This window comes from Oculina patagonica, chromosome 10 (assembly GCF_052425735.1).
Source record: "Oculina patagonica isolate OP01 chromosome 10, crgOcupat, whole genome shotgun sequence".
NCBI lineage: Eukaryota > Metazoa > Cnidaria > Anthozoa > Scleractinia > Oculinidae > Oculina > Oculina patagonica.
Genome location: NC_135767.1, coordinates 1028089 through 1048146, shown reverse-complemented (window position 1 = coordinate 1048146; position 20058 = coordinate 1028089). Strand labels below are relative to the sequence as shown.

The window sequence follows — 20058 nt, the reverse complement described above, 5'->3', positions numbered from 1 at the left end:
CAAAATACTGTTGCGGAAATGACGCCTAATTTAATTGTAAGAAGCGTTAATTTCCTTTAATAATGTAGCATACGGTAAAACCCCGCGTATAAGAATCAGAGTTTTAAGAACCTGTTAGGCTAAAATTTTTCACACTTTTCATCAGGTTTCTTCAACCGTCGCAAAATACTGTTGCGGAAATAACGCCTACAAAAATTAACGCGAATTTAATTTTCGGAAGCGTTAATATCCTATAATAAGGTAGTATATGTTACTGTAATATAAGACTTGCACTTTTGTCATTGTTAAGGTGGCTGAATACAGTTTTTTCGTGGCTCAAAGGCGCGCGCTACGATTTTCTGCCTGACGTCAGTACTGCTCGCGCGGGCTAAAATGGCGCTAGCAACTCTAAACAGAAACGAAAAAGAGTTTCATCTGTTTTACCGCGCTTTACCAAATTTGTATACAAAAGAAAACTTTAAAATACTTTCAGATAGGTCTTGAAACCTGGGACGGAAAACAATACGACAAAAAAGGTGGATAAACAACCGACAGAGAAGTTCTAATTCTGTCTTTCATTATCGCTCGCGACGCATGGCGTCATATTAGCGCGCGCTCGCACGCGCAATTTGATTCGCTTCGGAGGTCGTAAAAGCCAGATTTTGATCCAGATTCTCTCGAAAACCTACCGTACAACCTATTATGAAACTTTCACAATTAATTTTATGGGGTGAATCACGTCCACAGCCAAAATTTTGAAAAAATCTGTAAGACAGATTTTGAGCTATTTTAAAAATCGGCAAAATATCACATTTTCCTATTTTGCGAAAAATCTGTCTTACAGATTTTTATATAATTTTGCATGAATGATAAATCATGGCCAATTTCTTATTTCTGAAATTTTGAGGTAGGGTCGTACGGGTAGATTTTGAGAAAAACGCCGTTTAAACTACTAGTGCCAGTCCCCTCTTAAGCACTCGGCCGTTCATTTAAGCGGTTTATTAGCACTTTTATTTTCCAAATATCGCATTAGATGGTTTTGGGATGTAACAAACAGTGATAAGAGAAAGACAAAACTTTTCTGGAAATTGTACAAGAGAATTAAAGGTTGGACTGATTTGCCCTCTCAAAACTGTATTAAGCCACCTTAAATCACAGCAATATTTAGAGAAGGAGACGGCTAACACTCCCGGGGGGGGGGGGGCACTCCGCTATATGGCCTATATGGGGACGTGCCGCTGGATAGGGTATGGTTTTTGACTCCATCGGCCCTGAACAGGGTATAAAAGCTTCTCTGTCCTAAACAGGACCTGAACCTGTTTTAGACAGGGTATGGCTGCAAGACTGTCGTCAAGTACAGTATTTACATTGCTTTCGCTTTCCCTTCAATAAAAAGCATTATTATTTTATTTGGAGGGATCGGTGTTCGCATTCCAATGCGTCGAACATCGTGCCCGGGACGCAATCACAATAAAGCATAAATGATTCTCGATGTTGTCCTTTGTCCTAAAATAGGGGGTGTTGTCCTACACAGGGTAAGTATTTTAAGTTTTTATTGTCCTTAACAGGGTCAAGGTTTCAAACCCCCAGCGGCACCCCTATACCTTAATATAGGTCAAGTACCCCCACCCCCGGCTAACACTTCACACCAAGCAATACTTCATACTCTGCATGTGCATGTAAACACGGTAAACAACGCTTGCACATGACACACCCTCCTCTAGACTACGAGCAGTCCCTATTTTTTCGCAGAGTCCGTCGAGCTTGAAGTGAAAATTTTTTTTTCGAAGAGTCTGTTTTTTTCGCTTCTCGCCTCGCCCCAACACCTCCCCCGCGCGATAATTTATTTTTTTGCTTCACGCTCGACGGACTCTGCGAAAAATTTTTCGCTTCACGCTCGACAGACTCTGCGAAAAAATAGGGACTGCTGGTAGTCTAACCCTCCTCTTGCCTCATGCGCCGAAACGATTACGTCGCTCCTTCTAGTCTAGACTACGAGCAGTCCCTATTTTTTCGCAGAGTCCGTCGAGCTTGAAGCGAAATTTTTTTTCGAAGAGTTCGTCGAGCTTATAGCGAAAAAATTACGCGCGGGGGGAGGAGGCGGGGCAAGGCGAGAAGCGAAAAAAAAAAAAAAACGGTTTCTGTCGTCACGCAACGTAACGCTTCTCTCCACCCAGGCCCGGGATGTTGGATAACAGCTGCCTGGTTGCAATCGAAAAAATCTTCAGTATTTATACATCAAAACAGTACTATCTCCTCAGTTGATCATTTTCTTTATTTTCGCGTTGATATTGCAGCGTGATAGGTTTAATACTTGACCCAAGTTCTTCACTATAGTGTGCTCACCATAGGTGAATTCTCCGATCACCTTCCATTTTTCCAATTCAAAATGCACCTGAAGTTTATTTTTATTAGACCGCAATTACATTATTTTGGAGTTGTGCGGTAAACGTATCAAATACTTACAGGTCATTTTGTAAAATGTAAATTTGAAAAGTGTTCTTACTTATGCAAATCTAAAGTCACGCAGGCGTGCATGCGGGCGAATATTTTGGTATTGTGACGACCCGACCCAGTGGTCCCTCAGTTTGGGCAAATACAAACATGAACGGCGATCGGTTTCGCCAACAAGTGTTTTAACGAAGAAACGAATACGACATTGGAAGACAAGACAAGGCATCAGGAACTTAACAGTAAGTAAAGCCACTAATCTTTAATATTTAAATTGAAATCGAACTTGTGAGGTCAGATTCGCTGAGTCGTACGCGATTGAAAATTCTTCCAGCTCGATTTCGAAACCTATTTGGCCACAGAATTGAAAGTGTTGACTCTAATGTACTAAAACCCTTGATGTCTTGAGCAAGTTCAATATTAAGTGTATACAGACTAATCGTTGGTCGACATATTCGACGCCAAACATTGCAAACTGTCTCGCGAATTTATGGATTAACGATTTTAACTTGTTGCAGTAAAAGGCTATTTGCATTTAATTGTCAGCTACTCTTGCCTTGTTTGTATTCGGTCTTCGAATGTTTTTTAATTTTTAACTGCGTTTTACGTTCGATCGGAATCCTTAGAAATCAATTCATAACAGCTTATTTGTGCCGTGTATAAGCAATTGACTTTTTCAATGCGGAAACTGATCACGAATTCAGGCACGCCATCGAAAAAAAGAATCCAGAATCGCTTTATTTTATGCCGATGCTTGAAGAGGTTCGATAGCATATGCGATCGAAACAAAGCAACTGCTCATGTCCTATTTATGTACGGTATACGATTTGTTTGCGTTTGCTAAATAGCTTCACAAACCTTGATGGTAAGGTTGTATTAATATTGCATACATGGTGATAGGGTTGTCGCTTTCGTTCCTTAAATTGTTAGCTTCAAATCAACGTGTTGTTTACAAGCTATGGCGATTGTTTCGAGGGGTTTAGAAGCTTTCTTACTGAATCTATGAACACTTCAGGAAATATTGCAACAAGCATTATGTTTACCTTTGAACTGACGCACTAAATAAATCGCAAAGTATCGAGACATTATCGAAGGATGGTTGCGTGACAAAGATCATGAAATGGCGGCCGGCTAACTTGGGCGAAATGAACGGATCGTGTTGCATTAAAATTACAGAATTTTTAACATCGATTGAAAGGTGTTAATTAAAAGCCAGGGGACAGTGCTATCTTCTACTCTGTGTGTCGATCAAGCCCATTCCAAGGAATGCATATATACGTGTCTTCCGCACACAGGAAGTTCTTTCGATGTTTTGGCAATGACCGACGTAGATGAAAGGTATAAAACTTCTCTTTACTACAGGAGAATTAGACTAATCAGCCGGTATGGTCAGTATAGCCAGCAAACGCCAGATCAAACAATTAATTGAATCAATCAATCAATAATTAAACTGAAAGAATTTTTGAGTGGGAAATTGTGCAAGTCATGCTTTGAAAATTAAAAGTGTTAGCTGTGGATGATTTTATCGCTGATCAAGGTTTTCTAATTTTAGAAACAGTTCAAATGACTCACACATTTCCTGTTGTATTCATTACCACTAGACAACAACGAAAGTTGGTAAATTTAGCATGTTACACAGGATGGGATCTTTGTGATTCTAGGGCAGAGGTAGCAAATAGTTTAGGGTGTGGAAGTTTTCTTTATTATTATTATTATTATTATTATTATTATTATTATTATTATTATTACTTGGGGTTGTGTAGCAACAATCGTTAACACCCCCTCCCTGAGAGGTGTGTATGGTGCCCGGCTGCATTTCGTAGGTTACGCCGAGATCTTCGTGTGGATCTCAAAAGGTGGGGTTACTGGCATACATCATTCAGTCGGCTTGTTTTAATTAGTGTTCAGATGACAAAGGTTAGAATAACAAAGAACCTTGGCGTAGACTGTTGAAACCTTGGCATACATTTCGCTGTGGGCTGTACCATGAATGTACCCTAGGTATGGTGTTTGTTTAAATAGAGTTTTCAGTTTGAACTTCAAGATGGTGGAAGCCCAAATTTCATATGAGACTGAAAGAGCATAAAATTGGGCTGATTCTGGATGTCAAATAAAGGGGTAAGTTTAGATGATGATCCTACTTCGTCGTACTGTCTAGTGATTAAACTTGGCTAACTTCTGCCAACAGAATTCAGCCTAGTGTACTTCTTTAGGCATTGAGCACTCTGGCAGCAGAATTCCACATTTTCAAGCAAAATTGGGCAGAATTTGGAAAAATCAGTTAAGTTAGATTTTTCAACTTCGCATACATGTAGTTATAAAATGCTTCCACATCACATAGCAGTGTAGCTAATTGTGCTCCCATCCACAATCACAGAATGTTATTTATTTAGCAGCATTCCATTTTAAGTGCCCACGTAGTCATACTCAGCAGCATTAGAAAAAATAATTTTAACATAGCAGACTTAGATGTTCTTGAAAAAAAAAATATTATGCAAAAAAAACCAATTTTAACTCTGATGAAGTTAGGAGAGAGTACCGAAAATTTAGTTTTATACGTTTTTACCAACATTTTTAGATCAGATACAAACCAAATTTTTATTAGGTTAATTTTTATATACACCATGAATATCTAATAAGTCGGCTGTACCAAGCAGAAAACTGATTTTTACAAACATTGCCAGTAGGCAGGATAAAACAGGAGAGTTGGGAGCTATTGTTGTTCCCTTTTCCCTTCAGTGGATCATCTCTATACAAAATGTTGGTGTGAAGGAAATTTAAGAAAAGCAACTATGTGGGGTGTTTATTTTATTTTTTTTATATAGAGTCACAAAGGAAGATTTTATTTTTTTTTTTAATAAGAAAAAAAAAAAAAATTTTTTGGTGGGGAAGAAAATGGTTACCTTCAACCAAAAAAAATGGCAGAGGGAAAAAAAAAAAAAAATAATAAAAAAAAAAAAATTTTAAAAAAAAAAAAAAAAAATTTTTCCCTTTTTCCCATTCACCATCGTTACCAAAAAATTTAAAAAGGTCTCAACAAGAAAAAAAAATAAATATGGGGAAAGGGTATCATAAACTATGGACTTTAAGAGATTAAATTTGTAGAGTGCGTAAGTCTTCTGAAGTCTTTTTGTAGCAGATTGTAGTCTTTTCGATTTTTTACCACAAACTATTCATTTTATCACTAAAATTTACCTTAATTGTTGATGTTGTAATCAAAACGTACTAACGTCGTTGCTACAGCTTCATGGATCATTGTTTTGTCCGGCACCATTCATAAATACTAAAATTAATATTTTTTTACTTGAAACTTTCAGTTTTTTATTGTATATTTTTAACATTCAGACATTATTTTCCAGAGATACATGCAACTCTTAATTTTCATTAATTTTAGTTGTTCGTGGGAGCCATTAATTATTAATTACTGGTAAATACAATCTGATGAGGTTTCTTAAACTGAAATGTATTTTAAAAAAGTAACAGTAACCTTTAAAAACAAGAAATGTGAGAATTTTTACAAAATGAAGCAGAACATCTCTGCAGCAAGGAGCCATAGTTGAATAGACGCAAGCAAGTGAAACAAAGTAGATCATGCATGGAGAACACTAATCAAACTGCTGAAAAAAACAGCTATGTTGTTGAATTAAATACCGGTAGTATGAAATTTTTCTGCATTATTTTCAATTGGTTGTGATATTTCCCAATATGCTGAGGGCAGGGAAAGATATAAAAATCTAACACTTGACTGGTCTACAGCCCTAGTTAGATTCCCCATACAGGGAGTGCTTGAGTATTATTAGATGCTTGTCACAGCTTTAATTTATTAGCTTCTAGATAACAGCTATAGCTTGTTGTAACAATTGATTTGCTTTCACCAAATTCATTATTTCGGTCGCAGGCTGAATTTGGTGAAAGCAAATAAATTATAATAGATTATATAGTTGGTTTATAATTGAGATGGTAGATAGCCAATGAGGCACGTTAAGTGCCGAGTTAGCTTTAACTATTTCATATCCAACAAGGGCAAGTGAAATAATTGTTTTATTTAAAAACACCCAAAGAATGGCAATATTTGAGCTCCACAGCTGTTCTCCCTGACTTATATGCATACCATATTTGTGGTCCATGGTATATGAGCTCATATACCGTGGCATATAAACCAATCAAAACTCAGGAATTTCAATATACCATAGCCAGTTTTTAATAACAACTAATTGATGAGTGTCATAGTGTATTGATACTGTATAGAAAAATTAGGCATTGATCACTCTTTTACTTCTTCTGGGTTTAAGGTTCCATCAGTTATAGGAATGACAAACAACAATGTGGTCACACTCAGTTGGTTACTGGCTCAAGACCTACCCCAAGCCTACATCTTCACTGAAAGACCTTCAACATTCAACCGCAAAGCAGCGTTCGTCAATGACAAGAAATATGTGATCTATGACTACTTACCCAGCTTTACAGAAGACAGCAAGCACCTGAAGGCAATGAAAGCTTGCCCAGTGGCTGGAAGCAAATTTCCCATTCTAGTAACAAGAGACATAAATCCACTAATAAGAGAGGTAAGTGACCCCTGTAAAAAAATAATGTGAATAATTTTGTGAATGATTGTTAACAGTCAAGTTGACTACCAAGTGCAACTGCTGAATGGATTTCATACTGTTTGTTTCGACTTGTCACATATTGACAGACATGGTTCAAGTTATCAAGGTTAAAATTATAAAGAAAATGACCTGAAGGGAAATGAAATTTGCTTTGAGTTAACAGGAGGTTCGAGTTATTGAGGGTATGAGTTACTGAGGGTAAAATTACAGCAAATGTGTGACGGAAATCCAGGCAGGGCTGCAAATAATTTTTTTCACTTGAAAGGACATACGTCCTACTAAAACACCATCTTGGTCCGACAAAACAACATTGTGGTCGGACATATTTTTATTCATCGTTGCCATAAAATGATTTATGATCAAAAAATTGTCCAGACATTATGTCAACCACACTTGGAATTTCGTCAGAAATGAGCAAATTTTGGTCGGCCAATGTCCGATGACCGACTGTTATTTGCAACCCTGTCCAGGTGAAATTGTTTTTGGTTGGAGTTAGCGCAAGGCTCGAGTTAGGAACCGAAGGGTTGAGTTTTTGGGAGTTGACTGTAAAGCACTTGTGAAAATATGGCTGCCCACAATCTATCACATGTCTATCCCCCAGTTTTTGCTTGGCCATTTTCCCACTTTTTTCACCTCACACTCAATGGACTAACAAAAAAGCTTCGCTGCTCATAGTCTATGCCCTTTGGCCAATGCTAAGTCCTGTAAAACGTCCACTGTATCATGGCAGATGAAGTTTAGCTGATCAAAGTCAACCTCTCCAAACCAACTGATTTGTACTCTTCTTGATTTTTACAAGGCATACATTTATGAAGTATTAGACTGATTTGTTTCAACCTGTCAAACAAGAAGTCTACAAAAACTCTTTCCACTCAGATAAATGTTTCATGGTGTAGGCCTATTACAATCTTTACAATAGGGGTTTGTTCGTTACGTTGGCCTTTTTTACAACTTTCCTTCCCCCTGGTTGGTCTGGGGGAGGGGGGCGGGGGAGCAAGTGTCATTTGCATGAGCCTGAATATCCCGTTGAGTTTTCTTCAGTCTTTGTTAGCTACTTCTTTTGCATTCTCTTTACATCCTTACAGACCCACCCACACTTGGTCAAGTCTTTTTACTTGCTTGTTACCTAATAGCAATCAATTTTACGGCCAATCTTTTCCCGTCGCCCCCCGGGCGCCTCCCGCGCGCCCTGTCCCCCCCTCGCGCTGCGTGCGGTGTCCGCCCTCCTCCCCCCCCCTCCCCCCCCCCCCGCTCGCTCCTCCCTTCCTTCCCCGCGCACCCCGCGCCCGGCCCCTCCCCCCCCCCCCCCCCCCCCCCCCCCCTCCCCGTCTAGAAAACAAATTGGTTTGAAAACTTTTGCGACAAGCACACGCGGAAATATGCTAGACGCTGTCAGACAAAGCGCGCTAAACTTCAATTTTAGTAAGCTTTATACTTCGCTAGTGTGCACTTCGTAACGAAAATAACATGCATGGTTGAAGCTTTTCCAATAGTTTTGTGATATAGCAGATTTAATGTTGAGTAGACGAAACAGAAATCGTTATTTGCGAGAAAATATGAATTGTCAAAAACATTTTAGGTTAACTTTCATCATGTGTGCGAAATGGCGGTGGCCTTGAGTTTATAAGATTTCTAACAAAACAGGCTAAAAGAAAAGAATTTGAATATTATGAGCTTACCTTGCACATAAAAGCAGTTTTGTTTCCATGCTAATTGCCTTTTTATCCACTCCACAAACGCACGACACTAAAAAAATGAACCATTTTAGCATTAAAATCGCATCAAAAAACTCAATGCAAACAGAGTATTCAGCTGTCCCCAAATTTCCCGCGCTTTCTCGACGCGTACACCAAAAAAATCGATCACGTGCACACCATGTGGTGTTTTCGCGAGACCTAATGACTAAGGGCCTCTTTACATGAGGTTTTCGTCCCGGGATGACTTTCGTCCCGGGTGATTCTCTCGGTGTCTGGTCATTTCGCTGTTTCAATACTATCTCCAGCTCATCCGACGCTCCCGACACCGGTATCATCCGGATGCGTGAGCACGTCGCTTCCGTGTCACGGGCGGGTCCTCGGCGGGACGCTCGCCCCATCCGGCCTCTCCACCCCTCCCCAATAATGTTAAAGCATCTGAGTTTAATTATGTTTCATTTCTGTTTACATTTTCTAGCACTGGTTAAAGTGGCTTCCGTTCTTTCCTAAACCCGATATACGCATTTTCGACCAAGAAGATACAGGAGAGAAACCTTTGATTGTGAACTTTCCCTTCCAAAGTTTTCCCGCCAAAAAGCACGCAGTCGATCCCGACATTCACTACAAGCTTAGCTCCAAGACCAGAATCCCTGAGATGGGAGCACCGTGCCCCCGATACATGTCACGTGATAACTACACACTCCCCTGCATGATAAAGGCAGCGCAAGGACATGGAAAAAGAGGAACGTTTCTTGTGAAAACAGAGAAAGAAGCGAAGGAAGCCTTCGACGAGCTTAGCAATCATTCTTGCAACGAAGAGCTTGTGGTGACGGAAGTCATAGAGGATATTTCCAAATGTCTCATCGCTCAGCTGTACCTATTTCAAAACGGACACGTTCATTGGCTGGGCGTAAAATGCAAAACGAATATGCCATTTGCCAAGCGACCCACGGGATATATCCCGACTCCCGACGTCGATTGGAATGAGCAGGAAGAGCTGAAAGAGCAGTTGCGTGACGTCGTAGGACCCGTCACGCAATACCTTCACCGCAATGGCTACTTCGGTTTCTTTGGCGTCGAAATCTTGGCCAACGATAAAGGCCTCTTTGTAATTGACGTGAATCTTAAAATTTCATCTTCGACAAATCTTCTTTTAATTGTACCACATATGGCCGCGTTAAATTACCCCGTTTCGTACGTCATGGAAATTTTGACCACCAACATCAAACATTTACTTGAAGCTATAGATCATCTTAATCTTCAGGGGAAAGGCAGAGCGATCCTCTTGGCCGACGGCGAGCTCTCTGTAGATATTCAGCACAAGGCTTGCGTTGTTGTTTTTGCGAGAAATTGCGAGGACGCTTTTAAGCTTCAACGAGAACTTATCAAAGCTGCAGGAAGTGAAATTTCATTAGGCCCTCAATTGTAATTAAAATTAGGTTATGTCTTTTATAGCAAGATATCGTCAAAAATTCCAATTATTCCTTCCCAATCCTGGAGGAATACAAGTCCATAGTCGGAATATGACGTTTTCTTACGTGCAACTTTGTGATTAGTCGATAAGAATCGGAAACTCTTCGGCTGCGTTACGAAGATTTACCGAAAATGACTCGTATTCCTCCGGCGGTTTAGAAGTTCACATGCAGTCTTCACTTTCTCAGATTGTGTGGCGCATGATATTTAAGAACGTAACATCGTACAGATAATCAATTTATAGACTACCGTAAAGAATTTTTTAACGTTTATATAAAGCTGTTATTGGAATAATAAGTATTCATATCGCGAACTGAAGCGAACAGAATTTTCTCTTATTTGCTTATCTAGTATTTAACATATTAGCAGTCAATGAATTAATGGTCGCTTGAATTTTTATAGCGTGGAGATTTCTCGTTAGCATAAAAAGGTGGCTAGGTCTCGCTATTTAAAAGGGCAAAGTTGCAATGTCTACGAAGTCCAAAATTTTTTTGGCAGGAATCTTTAATAGATAGACTAGGAGTAAGAGACTAAGCCATTATTAGACATCGTTTCGCCTTTAAAGATTAAGATTAATTTCCAGATAGTACATTTGTAACAAGATAGTCTAAAATAGCGTGTCCGAGTCCAGTTAGGCTTTTTATAATAGATTTGTGTGGATTTGATGTTTCTATGGAAACGTGTTAGCTTTTTTAAAAAGTGCCGTGAGTGAAAGTCGTGCTGGTTATAATGCGACAATTGCTCTGGGAGATTTTAATGCAATATAATAGGCTTGTTTTTCCGTTGAAGTTGCATGGTTATTGAATTAGGGAGAAGGGTTGCGTGACACCCAAATAAGGGTCGAGTCACGCTATAAATCATTTCCAAGTACGAAAAATGTAAGGGGAATTGTAAGATAACTATAAAATGGGAAGTTGGTACAGGACAGACTGTTCATTTGTTAATCATTTAAAAACAAAATATTCGTTTAAATTAATAGAAAAAATAAAGTTTTCAAACTGCAGACTTGTTTTGTCTCTTATCAAGCGGATTAATCTGTTGTTACGCCCGAATTCATCTTGCTTCTGTAAATAGTACCGCCCTATCTTTTGGATTTGTCGGAGGTGGAGTTGGAAACGCTTTTTCAACCAATCACGAATCAAACGACGATATTTTTATTGGCCCCCAATTGTGTGCCGCTATTTGCACCTTTTTGGTATATTTACATTGGCCCGTTGATGGGATCGCGTTTCTTTCGTTGTTTTGACTGCGAGGTAACGATTGTCAGCCAACCCAACGACCCAACTTCGTCCCCAGGGTCTTCTCGGCGACGATTTCTTTTTTGTCTAGCCGCCATCTTCAAACAGGTAGGCCCTGGGGACGAGGTTGCAGGATTGCGCGCAAGCTCACGTGACCAGGGTGGGTTGGCTAGATAACAACAGTCCTTTGTCGATAAAGGATAAATATTTATTGAAATAAACCTTAAAACTTTGCTATAATATAAGTTACTTTACGAATCATCTATACAAAAAGTGCTTGACATTTATCCAGCTACACGATGCAACTCCAAGTCCAAGTTATGTCAAAAGTTTCAAGCAGCCAGATATGTAGGTCTGTAGTGTGGAAAGTTGTGTTTATATATATTCCAGTTAAATTGGATTTTGCTTTTTGTAAGGTAATAGCCTTTAACATTGCAAGCCTTCTTTGCAATGTTCCCATGTTAATCGTTGTTTATCCTACGATAGCGTTAACAAGCTCAATATAGGCAATCCAGGAGAATGAGGCTTTCGCATATGAAAGGAATAATTGAAAATAAAGGCTAACTGTTACGTGCTTTGGGTGAAATAATTTGCTGATACCGAGCTTTAATGACGGTTATACGAACTGTTTTCCTATTGATGAAGTATAAAGCTTTTGGTAATGTAAGAAGGCACCGTCTATGGGGCTGTTCATAAGTATTTCGTAATATTTCTCTGTAGTTGTTTCTTAGCGCAGAGCTGTTCAGTCCCCGCGTTCTAACACTCCTCTGGGATATAACTAGGTTCCATTGGGGTATGTGAAGTGCATCTAAAGCTGCCATTAGAGACCACTCTCTTACACGCTGATCCTGTTTTTGTTAGAGCGCCACAGCGCCTGCGTGGAGTAGTCACTCTTCTACTTGGGGTCGAGGCTGCGTCTGGGAAGGAAAGGTCCAGCTGACGTTTGGTGTTTCCAACAGGGCCCTTAGGTGTTAAAGCGAGGGCTGAATCGTCCAGCAGATTCTCGATACTGCCTGGGTAAGACGAAAGAAAAAAATAATAATTGCTGGCGCACATGTTAAAGTCTGTGTCCTGACCTAGAGGCCCAACAGGCCAGAGCGGACCAGAAGTAATTCTACTCCTCCCTGGATGGGATGCTAATCCGACACTATTACTTGTTCTGAACTTCGTCTCTGATAATTCAAGGAGACCTACATAGTTTCAATCTGAACATTGCTAAGCAACAGACAAGTCAAAGTGCTTATTTTTTGTTGTCTGGTCCTTTGTAGCCAAGTGCCCGCTTGTCATCTTTTCGATAGACTGTTAAAAGCCCTCCATTTTTTTCGTATTTTTCTGCGCGGAAAGAACGGCGAGAGAACTGGAGGCAACGATTTGCTTAGAGTTAGAATTTCTTTCAAGCTCCACTGCGATTCCTTAAAAAACAACGAAAAACGATACCTTGTCGACAGAAAAAATGGGTTAATTAGTGAGCCAATAGTGCAAAATAATGCAAAAGAGTAACATACTTGTCGAATCCAACTCGTCTCTTTCTTTACTAGGGGTATTAATATGTTGATAACAATGCTTCACAGCGAGAGGTGATGGCGGAGGTGCACAGAGAAGATTCTCGCGTGGTCCAAAATACTTTCTCCTTACGTAAAAGTATAACCAGTTTCCTAAAGGAAAAAAATAACTACGTTAGCTTCTAACTAGAATTATTAAAAAAATTTAAAAAAAAAATTTTAAAAAAAAAAAAAAAAAAAAAAAAAAAAGGATTTATGATAATTTATGAACCACGAGTATGATAATTTATGAGTTGCGAGTCACGATTGGCTGTGGTTGGATGATTAGAAAGTATCTCCTTTCTGATTGGTTGCACAATTTCAATGATTTAATCACTTCTCTCAGTAGAGGAATTGAAGCGAAACGCGCGAGGTCTGCCCGCCCGGGCTCCCATCATCGTGTCTGGGGGGTCTGGCGCGTGCGTTGTGTGGTCCGGTGGCTGGTGGCCCCCTTTCGTGTTGTCGGCTGTCTGGTCGTGGTCCCCGCCTTCGCTATTGAACCAAAATTTGACATTTGGTTACTTACCAAGTAAAGCCAAGGTAAGCAGACACGAGAGTGTAGTGTAAGATAAACTGGAATTAAAAGTTATCTCGCTCCAAGCGTTGATTGGCACTATAACCAGAAGAACGAGTCGTGTGAAGAGAGGAGCATTCAGGAACAAAATACACAGGGTCGCTAACAGGAAGTACCCTGCATGCAGCAAGCATGTGGTAACCATTGCTAATTTGTCTCCAGTCCCTCCCAGGTGTTGCGTCAACCAACCCAGTCTGTCATCGATCTTTTCTTGCATCTGATTGGTTACCTGCAAAAATATGAAGTTTAAATTGACTTCGATATGCGGTTCCCCAGTAAGCAAGATGTTAGAAAGACTTCTGCTGGTGTTAACACGTTAACAAGTTATACGAAGTTAAGTTTTAAATACCTTTAGTAAATATGTAATGGTGTCGTTGATGATTTTCAGATTTTCCATGGCCTCGTTGTAATGTTGTGTGGTCTCACTGTGGTATGACATCATCTGCAGGGTACTGTGGTCTGCAGGGAAAGTACAAACAACACTCGTTGGTTGACACAGAATCCTGACAATGCAGGCGCTCAAGATAAAACGAGCACAAAACATGCAACTTTTAAAAGACAAACTATGGAAATCGACAATTGAACGGAATTTTCGCCTCTCATATGCAAGAATCTTTCACCGTTCCTGTAACAGCAGCCTTCTCATGACAATACTCAACTACGTAAAAGGCAAAGTACTGTTTCAATTAAATTTAAATTGTTCTCACTAGCTTTTTTCATCTTTTCTCCTAAATACAATTTCACTATAAAACAATACTTATTTCTTCCTTTCAAATACAATTTTATTCAGATATTCAGCTTCTTACCAATTTTATTCCAAACTTCTTCTGCCTTGTTTCGAATCTTGTTCAAGTCTTCTAAAATTCTGCTGTGACTCTTTTTTCGGTCTACATCCTGCTTCTGAATTTCCAATGTTGCATTTTCTGTGAGAATTAAAAAACAAAAACAAGTAATAAGCCTTTGATCAACATTTGTAAACTCAGTGTTTTGACAATTATTTTTTAAGCAAGGCTACGTTCGTGAACATTTTCTCCTTGTAGCTATAGTTCCCATTTTCCTGTTCTGATTTCCTATAGCAGTTATCGACAGATGTTGAACACATTAAGAGTGAGGATGTCTAATGAAGGTCACGAAGGCCAAAATGGAAATGAGCTTATATTTGCCGAAGTTTAATAGTGAGATTTCTGTTTCCAAGAAGTTGGCTCCATTTTCGTTTGAATCCGCAAAAACTTGAACGCAGAATGGACATTAGAGCAGTTTTCATTTGAGTGTCGTAAAACCAAAATTCCCTGAAGTCAATCACTTTGACCAATCACAAAGGTACACAGACAATCCACTGAACCAATCAAAGTTCGGACTAGAAGCGGGGAAAAACCGTGTGTGAGTGAGTCACGATTGGTTTTAGTTTCACTTCTGATCGTTGAAAAATGTGCGCGAGAATTTTTAAACCGACTTTTCTCTAAGCGTAGTGCAACCCTGATGGAAAACCAAAGCAAACGCAAATTACTTTCGACACTCAAGTGAAAACCACACACCAGCAGTTTGTGCATACTAAACCTATGTACTTCTACACAAACCTAGCTTTTCTTTGACAGTTTTAGCCATCTCCTTGAGCTGTCTCCGACCACTGTCAATCAGCATCTTCTCTTGATGCAATGCCTTTACGTTCCCTTTGAGCGAGTATGAGATCGACCGCTGGACATCTTCATAGTTGGAATGCAGTTGCTGCTGCTGTCTATTGAGGCGTTCCTGTCCAGCGGCCACTTTGATCACGGTATCCTCTGCTACTTCTGTCAGCCGTCTTTGACCCTCCTGAAGTTAAAAGGTAAAACAAAGGTCAGCATTTAGCGGTCTCTAATGACGGTTGTAAAATCCAAACTAGACTGTAATATCACCTATGGCCAGACACAAGAACGCAAAAAATGCTAAGAACCAATCAGAGCTTAAAGCAAAAGCAAACGGTTCCAAAGGTGGAAAACAGATGTAACCGTGCCAAGCGCAGGAAAACCTTGTCACCGGCGCCAAGCGCGCGAAAACTTGCAAGCAGATGCCAAGCGCGGGAAACTGTGTAATTGGTTCCAAGCACTGGAGACTGCACGTACGTCACAATACATCTAGCCCCTGATTGGTTGAAAAAGCATACATGTATGTTTCGCGATTGGATAGAGGACGACGCGCAAAATCAAATTATCCGAACATCCGACACTTGCTTACGTTTTGCGGGCGTTGATGCGCGCTCTATATTTCAAAACCATAAAATTACACGATGGAAAACACAAGGTTAAGATCGGAATTCTTCTGATTTCTATACAGCAGGTTACCTGACCTGTAAGTTGTTCATCAGGTCCATTTGGTTTTCCGCTTGGTGAGCCAGCTGATTGACAGTAAATTCTGTCTTCTGTCTGAACTGCTGCTGCCTTGTCGCATAGCAGATGGATCGAGCCCTGTTGCTAATGATGTGATAACTGTTCCACGTGTTCGCGTCCATTTCAGCTGTGCACTCCCGCAATTCCTGAAAATAAATTTAAAGCCATTTATCAGTAATAATGATTGATCAACTAAGTTAAAGACTGATAAACTGACTATTTAATTGACTGACTGACTGACTGACTGACTGACTTATACGAGGGACTGACCAACTGACTGATTGTCTGACTGTCCGACTCAATAACTGAATGACTGACTGATTGACTCATACGAGAGACTGACTGACTGACTGACTGACTGACTGACCGACCGACTGACTGACTGACTGAATGGCTGACTGACTGAATGACTTTAACGAGAGACTGACCAAATTACTAACTGACTGACTGACTGTCTGACTGACCGACTCAATAACTGACTGACGGACTGACTGACTGACTTACTGATTGAATGCACTAAATTGCTGACGGTTTGATTAACTGACAAAGGAACTGTCCTGGCCTCCTGCTTGCCAAATCAATTAACTGCCGAGACAGTTGGACTAAAAACATTATTGTCATTATGTGAACTGACCATGTCATCTGTGCACTCGTATGTTTTCCTTCCCTCCGATTTTGATTGACAGTTTAAGAGAGCCACACCCAGCTTCGCCAGTTCAACTTCATTGATATCGCCACAGGATTTCTTGATTCGGTTGATAACCTAAGGAAAAATAACCATGATTTAACTGGACAACAGAATAGGGAGAAGTATCAAACAAGATTGATACAAACTGCCTCAGAATGCGCAAAATTTACCAGTTTAGATAATATATTTTTATTTTGTAGACGCGAGCGTGAGGGAAGGCTTTTTTCGTGAAGAGTGGAGGCGAGTGGGAGGGGTGGGGAGGGGATGAATTGGAGTAGAGTGGGGAGGATGTTATGCGCTAGCCAAAGATCTAAAAATCGCTGTATCATTCATAAGATTACTGATAAACTCCACTGGGATTAAGAAGGGTGAAGGCGTGGTTCTGCTTTCCTACTTAGAATATATTTTACGTGGCTTGGTTCACGTTAATCGTTTTCTCTGCGATACTTGTTTATCTCCAAATTTAATTTTATAAATAACTCCAGTACTTACAATCTGATGGCACGAGTCCAGGGGGGTGAGGTCTCCCATGTATTTTCTTGCTTGTGCTAAAAACTTTTCCTCCGCTGTTGTCATCTCGAACGGAACTGGGCTGTCCTTTAAATGGCGTCCCTGTTCTGTATTAGTATCCTCAGAGGACGAGCTGGAAAACGGCCACCAGGCATCCGCAAGGACAAGTAAAACGCACATGAGCGTGCAAACAAGCAAAGTACGCTGTATATACATTGTATAAATGCTGAAAAAAGTGACATGATAAATTAGTAATCCAAAATTCACATTGTGAGTACAAACGCTATGCATGTAATCTTGTTTCAAAATATTTAGGTGTAGAGCAATAAAAAACGCACAAATACTACAGTTTGCTTTACACCACGACGACCGTTTAAAATTGCCAAAACCGCAGCCTCCTGAGTTCTTGTACTTAGACTCAGGGTCCTGCTTTATAAAGTTACACTTCGAGTTATCTGAAGAAATTTTCAGTTTTTGTTCAGGTCGTTCAGATGTCCACATGGTCGGACGCCGAAATGTTATAAAGCCAAAATGTTTGTTACTGCAGTCTACAGCGTGCCTAAGACTTTATGTCTCGATATTTACCCGCGTTCTTCAAAGGTGCAACGAAGAACCGAAGAACAAATTTTTTTTTTCGCGTTCTTACCTGAGTAAACGTCTGCTTCAGTTTCTTCCGATTCAACTTCTAATGCTTCTAGAACACATGATCAGGCTTTTCATATTCTGTTTTTGAATTCATCCGCGCGCAGTTGCTGCACGTGAAATTTTAACATGTGCTAATTATGAAAATTATCCATTGTGACGTTTGAGTTTTTAATTTTCGCACGTTAATTTCCCACGTAAGTGGCAATAAACGTAGCTAATTATTTACCCAAACTGTAAATTTTGAAGCGATTCCAAGAATCTTTCGGAGGAGATTAAGCAAGAGGGACCTGAAGGGGTAAGATGGGAACTGAGATTTGAACTTTTTCACTGAGAAAATGGGATTTGGGTCAACTGGGAATCAAAACGAAAAACAAACAAACAATAGAACTGGGACTGGGATTTTGAAAACTTGGGAAAACAACGGGCTGGAAAATGGGATTTGGACAAAATTGGGCTGGGAAATGGGATTCATACAACCCCCTTTCAGGACTCTCAAACAAGGTTGGGCTTTCCCAGGGTTAAACTTTTCCTTTTTTTTTCGTGGATGGTAATCTGTTTTCATGTAGGCTCGATTTCCACCCGTTGTGTGGCCCGCGTTTCTTGCCCCAGGATGACAGCCACAGCAAAACGGTTAGAAATCGAGCCTGGTTTTCACGCTGCTGAACAACTGAAAATTAACTTCAGCGGCGTGAAACAACTGGTAAAATCCGTCTGCGTTTTCAGACTCGATGCATTGGTAGTTGTCAATCTATAGCCTGTAAACAAACTCACGGTGTGGGAAAAGGAAGTGGCAACCCCTTCACTCCAGCCGCCCTTGCCGCCTTTTTGTTCCACCTATTTTCGACCTGACAGCCTGTTCAAAGGAACTTTATGTAATGCTTCGTAAGTATTAAAGTTGAAAAGTTGTCAGAATGAAAGGCAAAACTAATAACATACCAAAACTTTTTATATAATAACTGAAGATGTTTCGCGGAGCGCTCCAACCCCTTTTATCATAAAGCTTAATGAACATTGACTGCATCTGTCATATTTAATTTTATTACAATAGCCTGACAAATGGAGGCAAGCCAATATCTGCTCAAACTCGAAGCAATAATACAATTTGAAATGATTTTTTTTGTACAAATATATAATAAAACTCTCTATATATTGAAATTAATCTTATTTTTTGCAATAAATCATAGCTGAACAAATCTTCAAATATCGTTGTTTACAAGGCACTGAAATAATCGAAAAATCTTCGCAGTTAACGAACGTGATCACCTTTCGCAAACTTTATAACGGTCGTAACGCAATGCCTAAGTGGAGATTGCGTGACGACGCAAATACAGTGAATGCAAAAGGGGTTTACACACATTGTAGAGGGAACAAATACTGCTTTCAGCAAACAACAGCGCCAGTTTGGCAAAAGTTGTCCTGTCAGAGAATAAACTGATTTCACGGTCCATGCTGGTTGTTAAGGAAGCTCGCTACCTTGCTGGTTGCTAAGCGACTTATCTGACCAAGGAAAAAAGGTGTGGATGAACTCAATTGAATGACGTTTAGATTGCAACTCGAGAGACAAACGAGAAGGAAAAAGGACTGTTTTCTGTCTAATTCACATCAGCTGAAAAAAAAAGATCTGCAATCCTGGACCAAATTGTTGAGACACTTACCTTTCTCCCGACATATTTTAGGTTATAAAGAGTACGCTGCCTCCCCCCCCCAATGTTGTTTTAATCAAGAATCACTCCTCAAGTATAGAAGCAACCTTTTGAAACAGCATTGAACGGGGGTAAGGCGGGTAAATGACAAAATTTGAGTGTTTTTTAGTAGTGGCATTCAAGAAAGACTATTATTTTCACTTAAGTCACGTTTGTCTCAATTAGTTTTGTCCAGGATTGCAGCTGGTCACAACCATCATTTTGGACTTACTGACACAAAAAAGGCTGAGTTGTTCACAGTTTAGTTCCCTTGACAATGTGTATTTATGTCTATGCGCTACGCGGCCTAAAAAATGAAATCACGGAATGCTCAATACTGAATACCTCGGACCTTTCTTATAATTTATTTCACAGTAAAAAAATATCCCAGCGATTTAAAACGCTATTATTATACGATGCAACTTTCGTCAAATTGAAGGGCCAGTCAACGACTTGAATATCAGCTGTAACCCCCAAATTGTAATGGCCTGGCTTGCCTGTTTTTGCAGGGTACTGTTTTACCGTATGATTTTGGCACCAACTAACCAACACCGAAAATTGCTTCGTGTCATCGCGTTTTAAACTCGTTCACTTTTCTCAGAACATGCCT

At 39.9% G+C, this 20058-nt stretch overlaps 2 protein-coding genes across 2 annotated transcripts; one reads left to right on the top strand and one right to left on the bottom strand.

The window, feature by feature from the left end:
• Positions 1 to 6507: 6507 nt before the first annotated feature.
• Positions 6508 to 10730, top strand: LOC144667153 (uncharacterized). Its single transcript, XM_078528547.1, has 2 exons — positions 6508 to 6995; positions 9210 to 10730. The coding sequence occupies exons 1-2, from the start codon at positions 6741 to 6743 to the stop codon at positions 10158 to 10160; spliced, it is 1206 nt and encodes a 401-aa protein (XP_078384673.1). The 5' UTR covers positions 6508 to 6740; the 3' UTR covers positions 10161 to 10730.
• A 956-nt stretch (positions 10731 to 11686) lies between these two features.
• Positions 11687 to 17923, bottom strand: LOC144667396 (protein brambleberry-like). Its single transcript, XM_078528791.1, has 10 exons — positions 17768 to 17923; positions 17104 to 17347; positions 16558 to 16686; positions 15884 to 16069; positions 15135 to 15369; positions 14364 to 14480; positions 13907 to 14016; positions 13510 to 13786; positions 12948 to 13097; positions 11687 to 12455 (listed from the first exon to the last, which is right to left on the bottom strand). The coding sequence occupies exons 2-10, from the start codon at positions 17335 to 17337 to the stop codon at positions 12199 to 12201; spliced, it is 1695 nt and encodes a 564-aa protein (XP_078384917.1). The 5' UTR covers positions 17338 to 17347; positions 17768 to 17923; the 3' UTR covers positions 11687 to 12198.
• Between the last annotated feature and the right edge of the window lie 2135 nt (positions 17924 to 20058).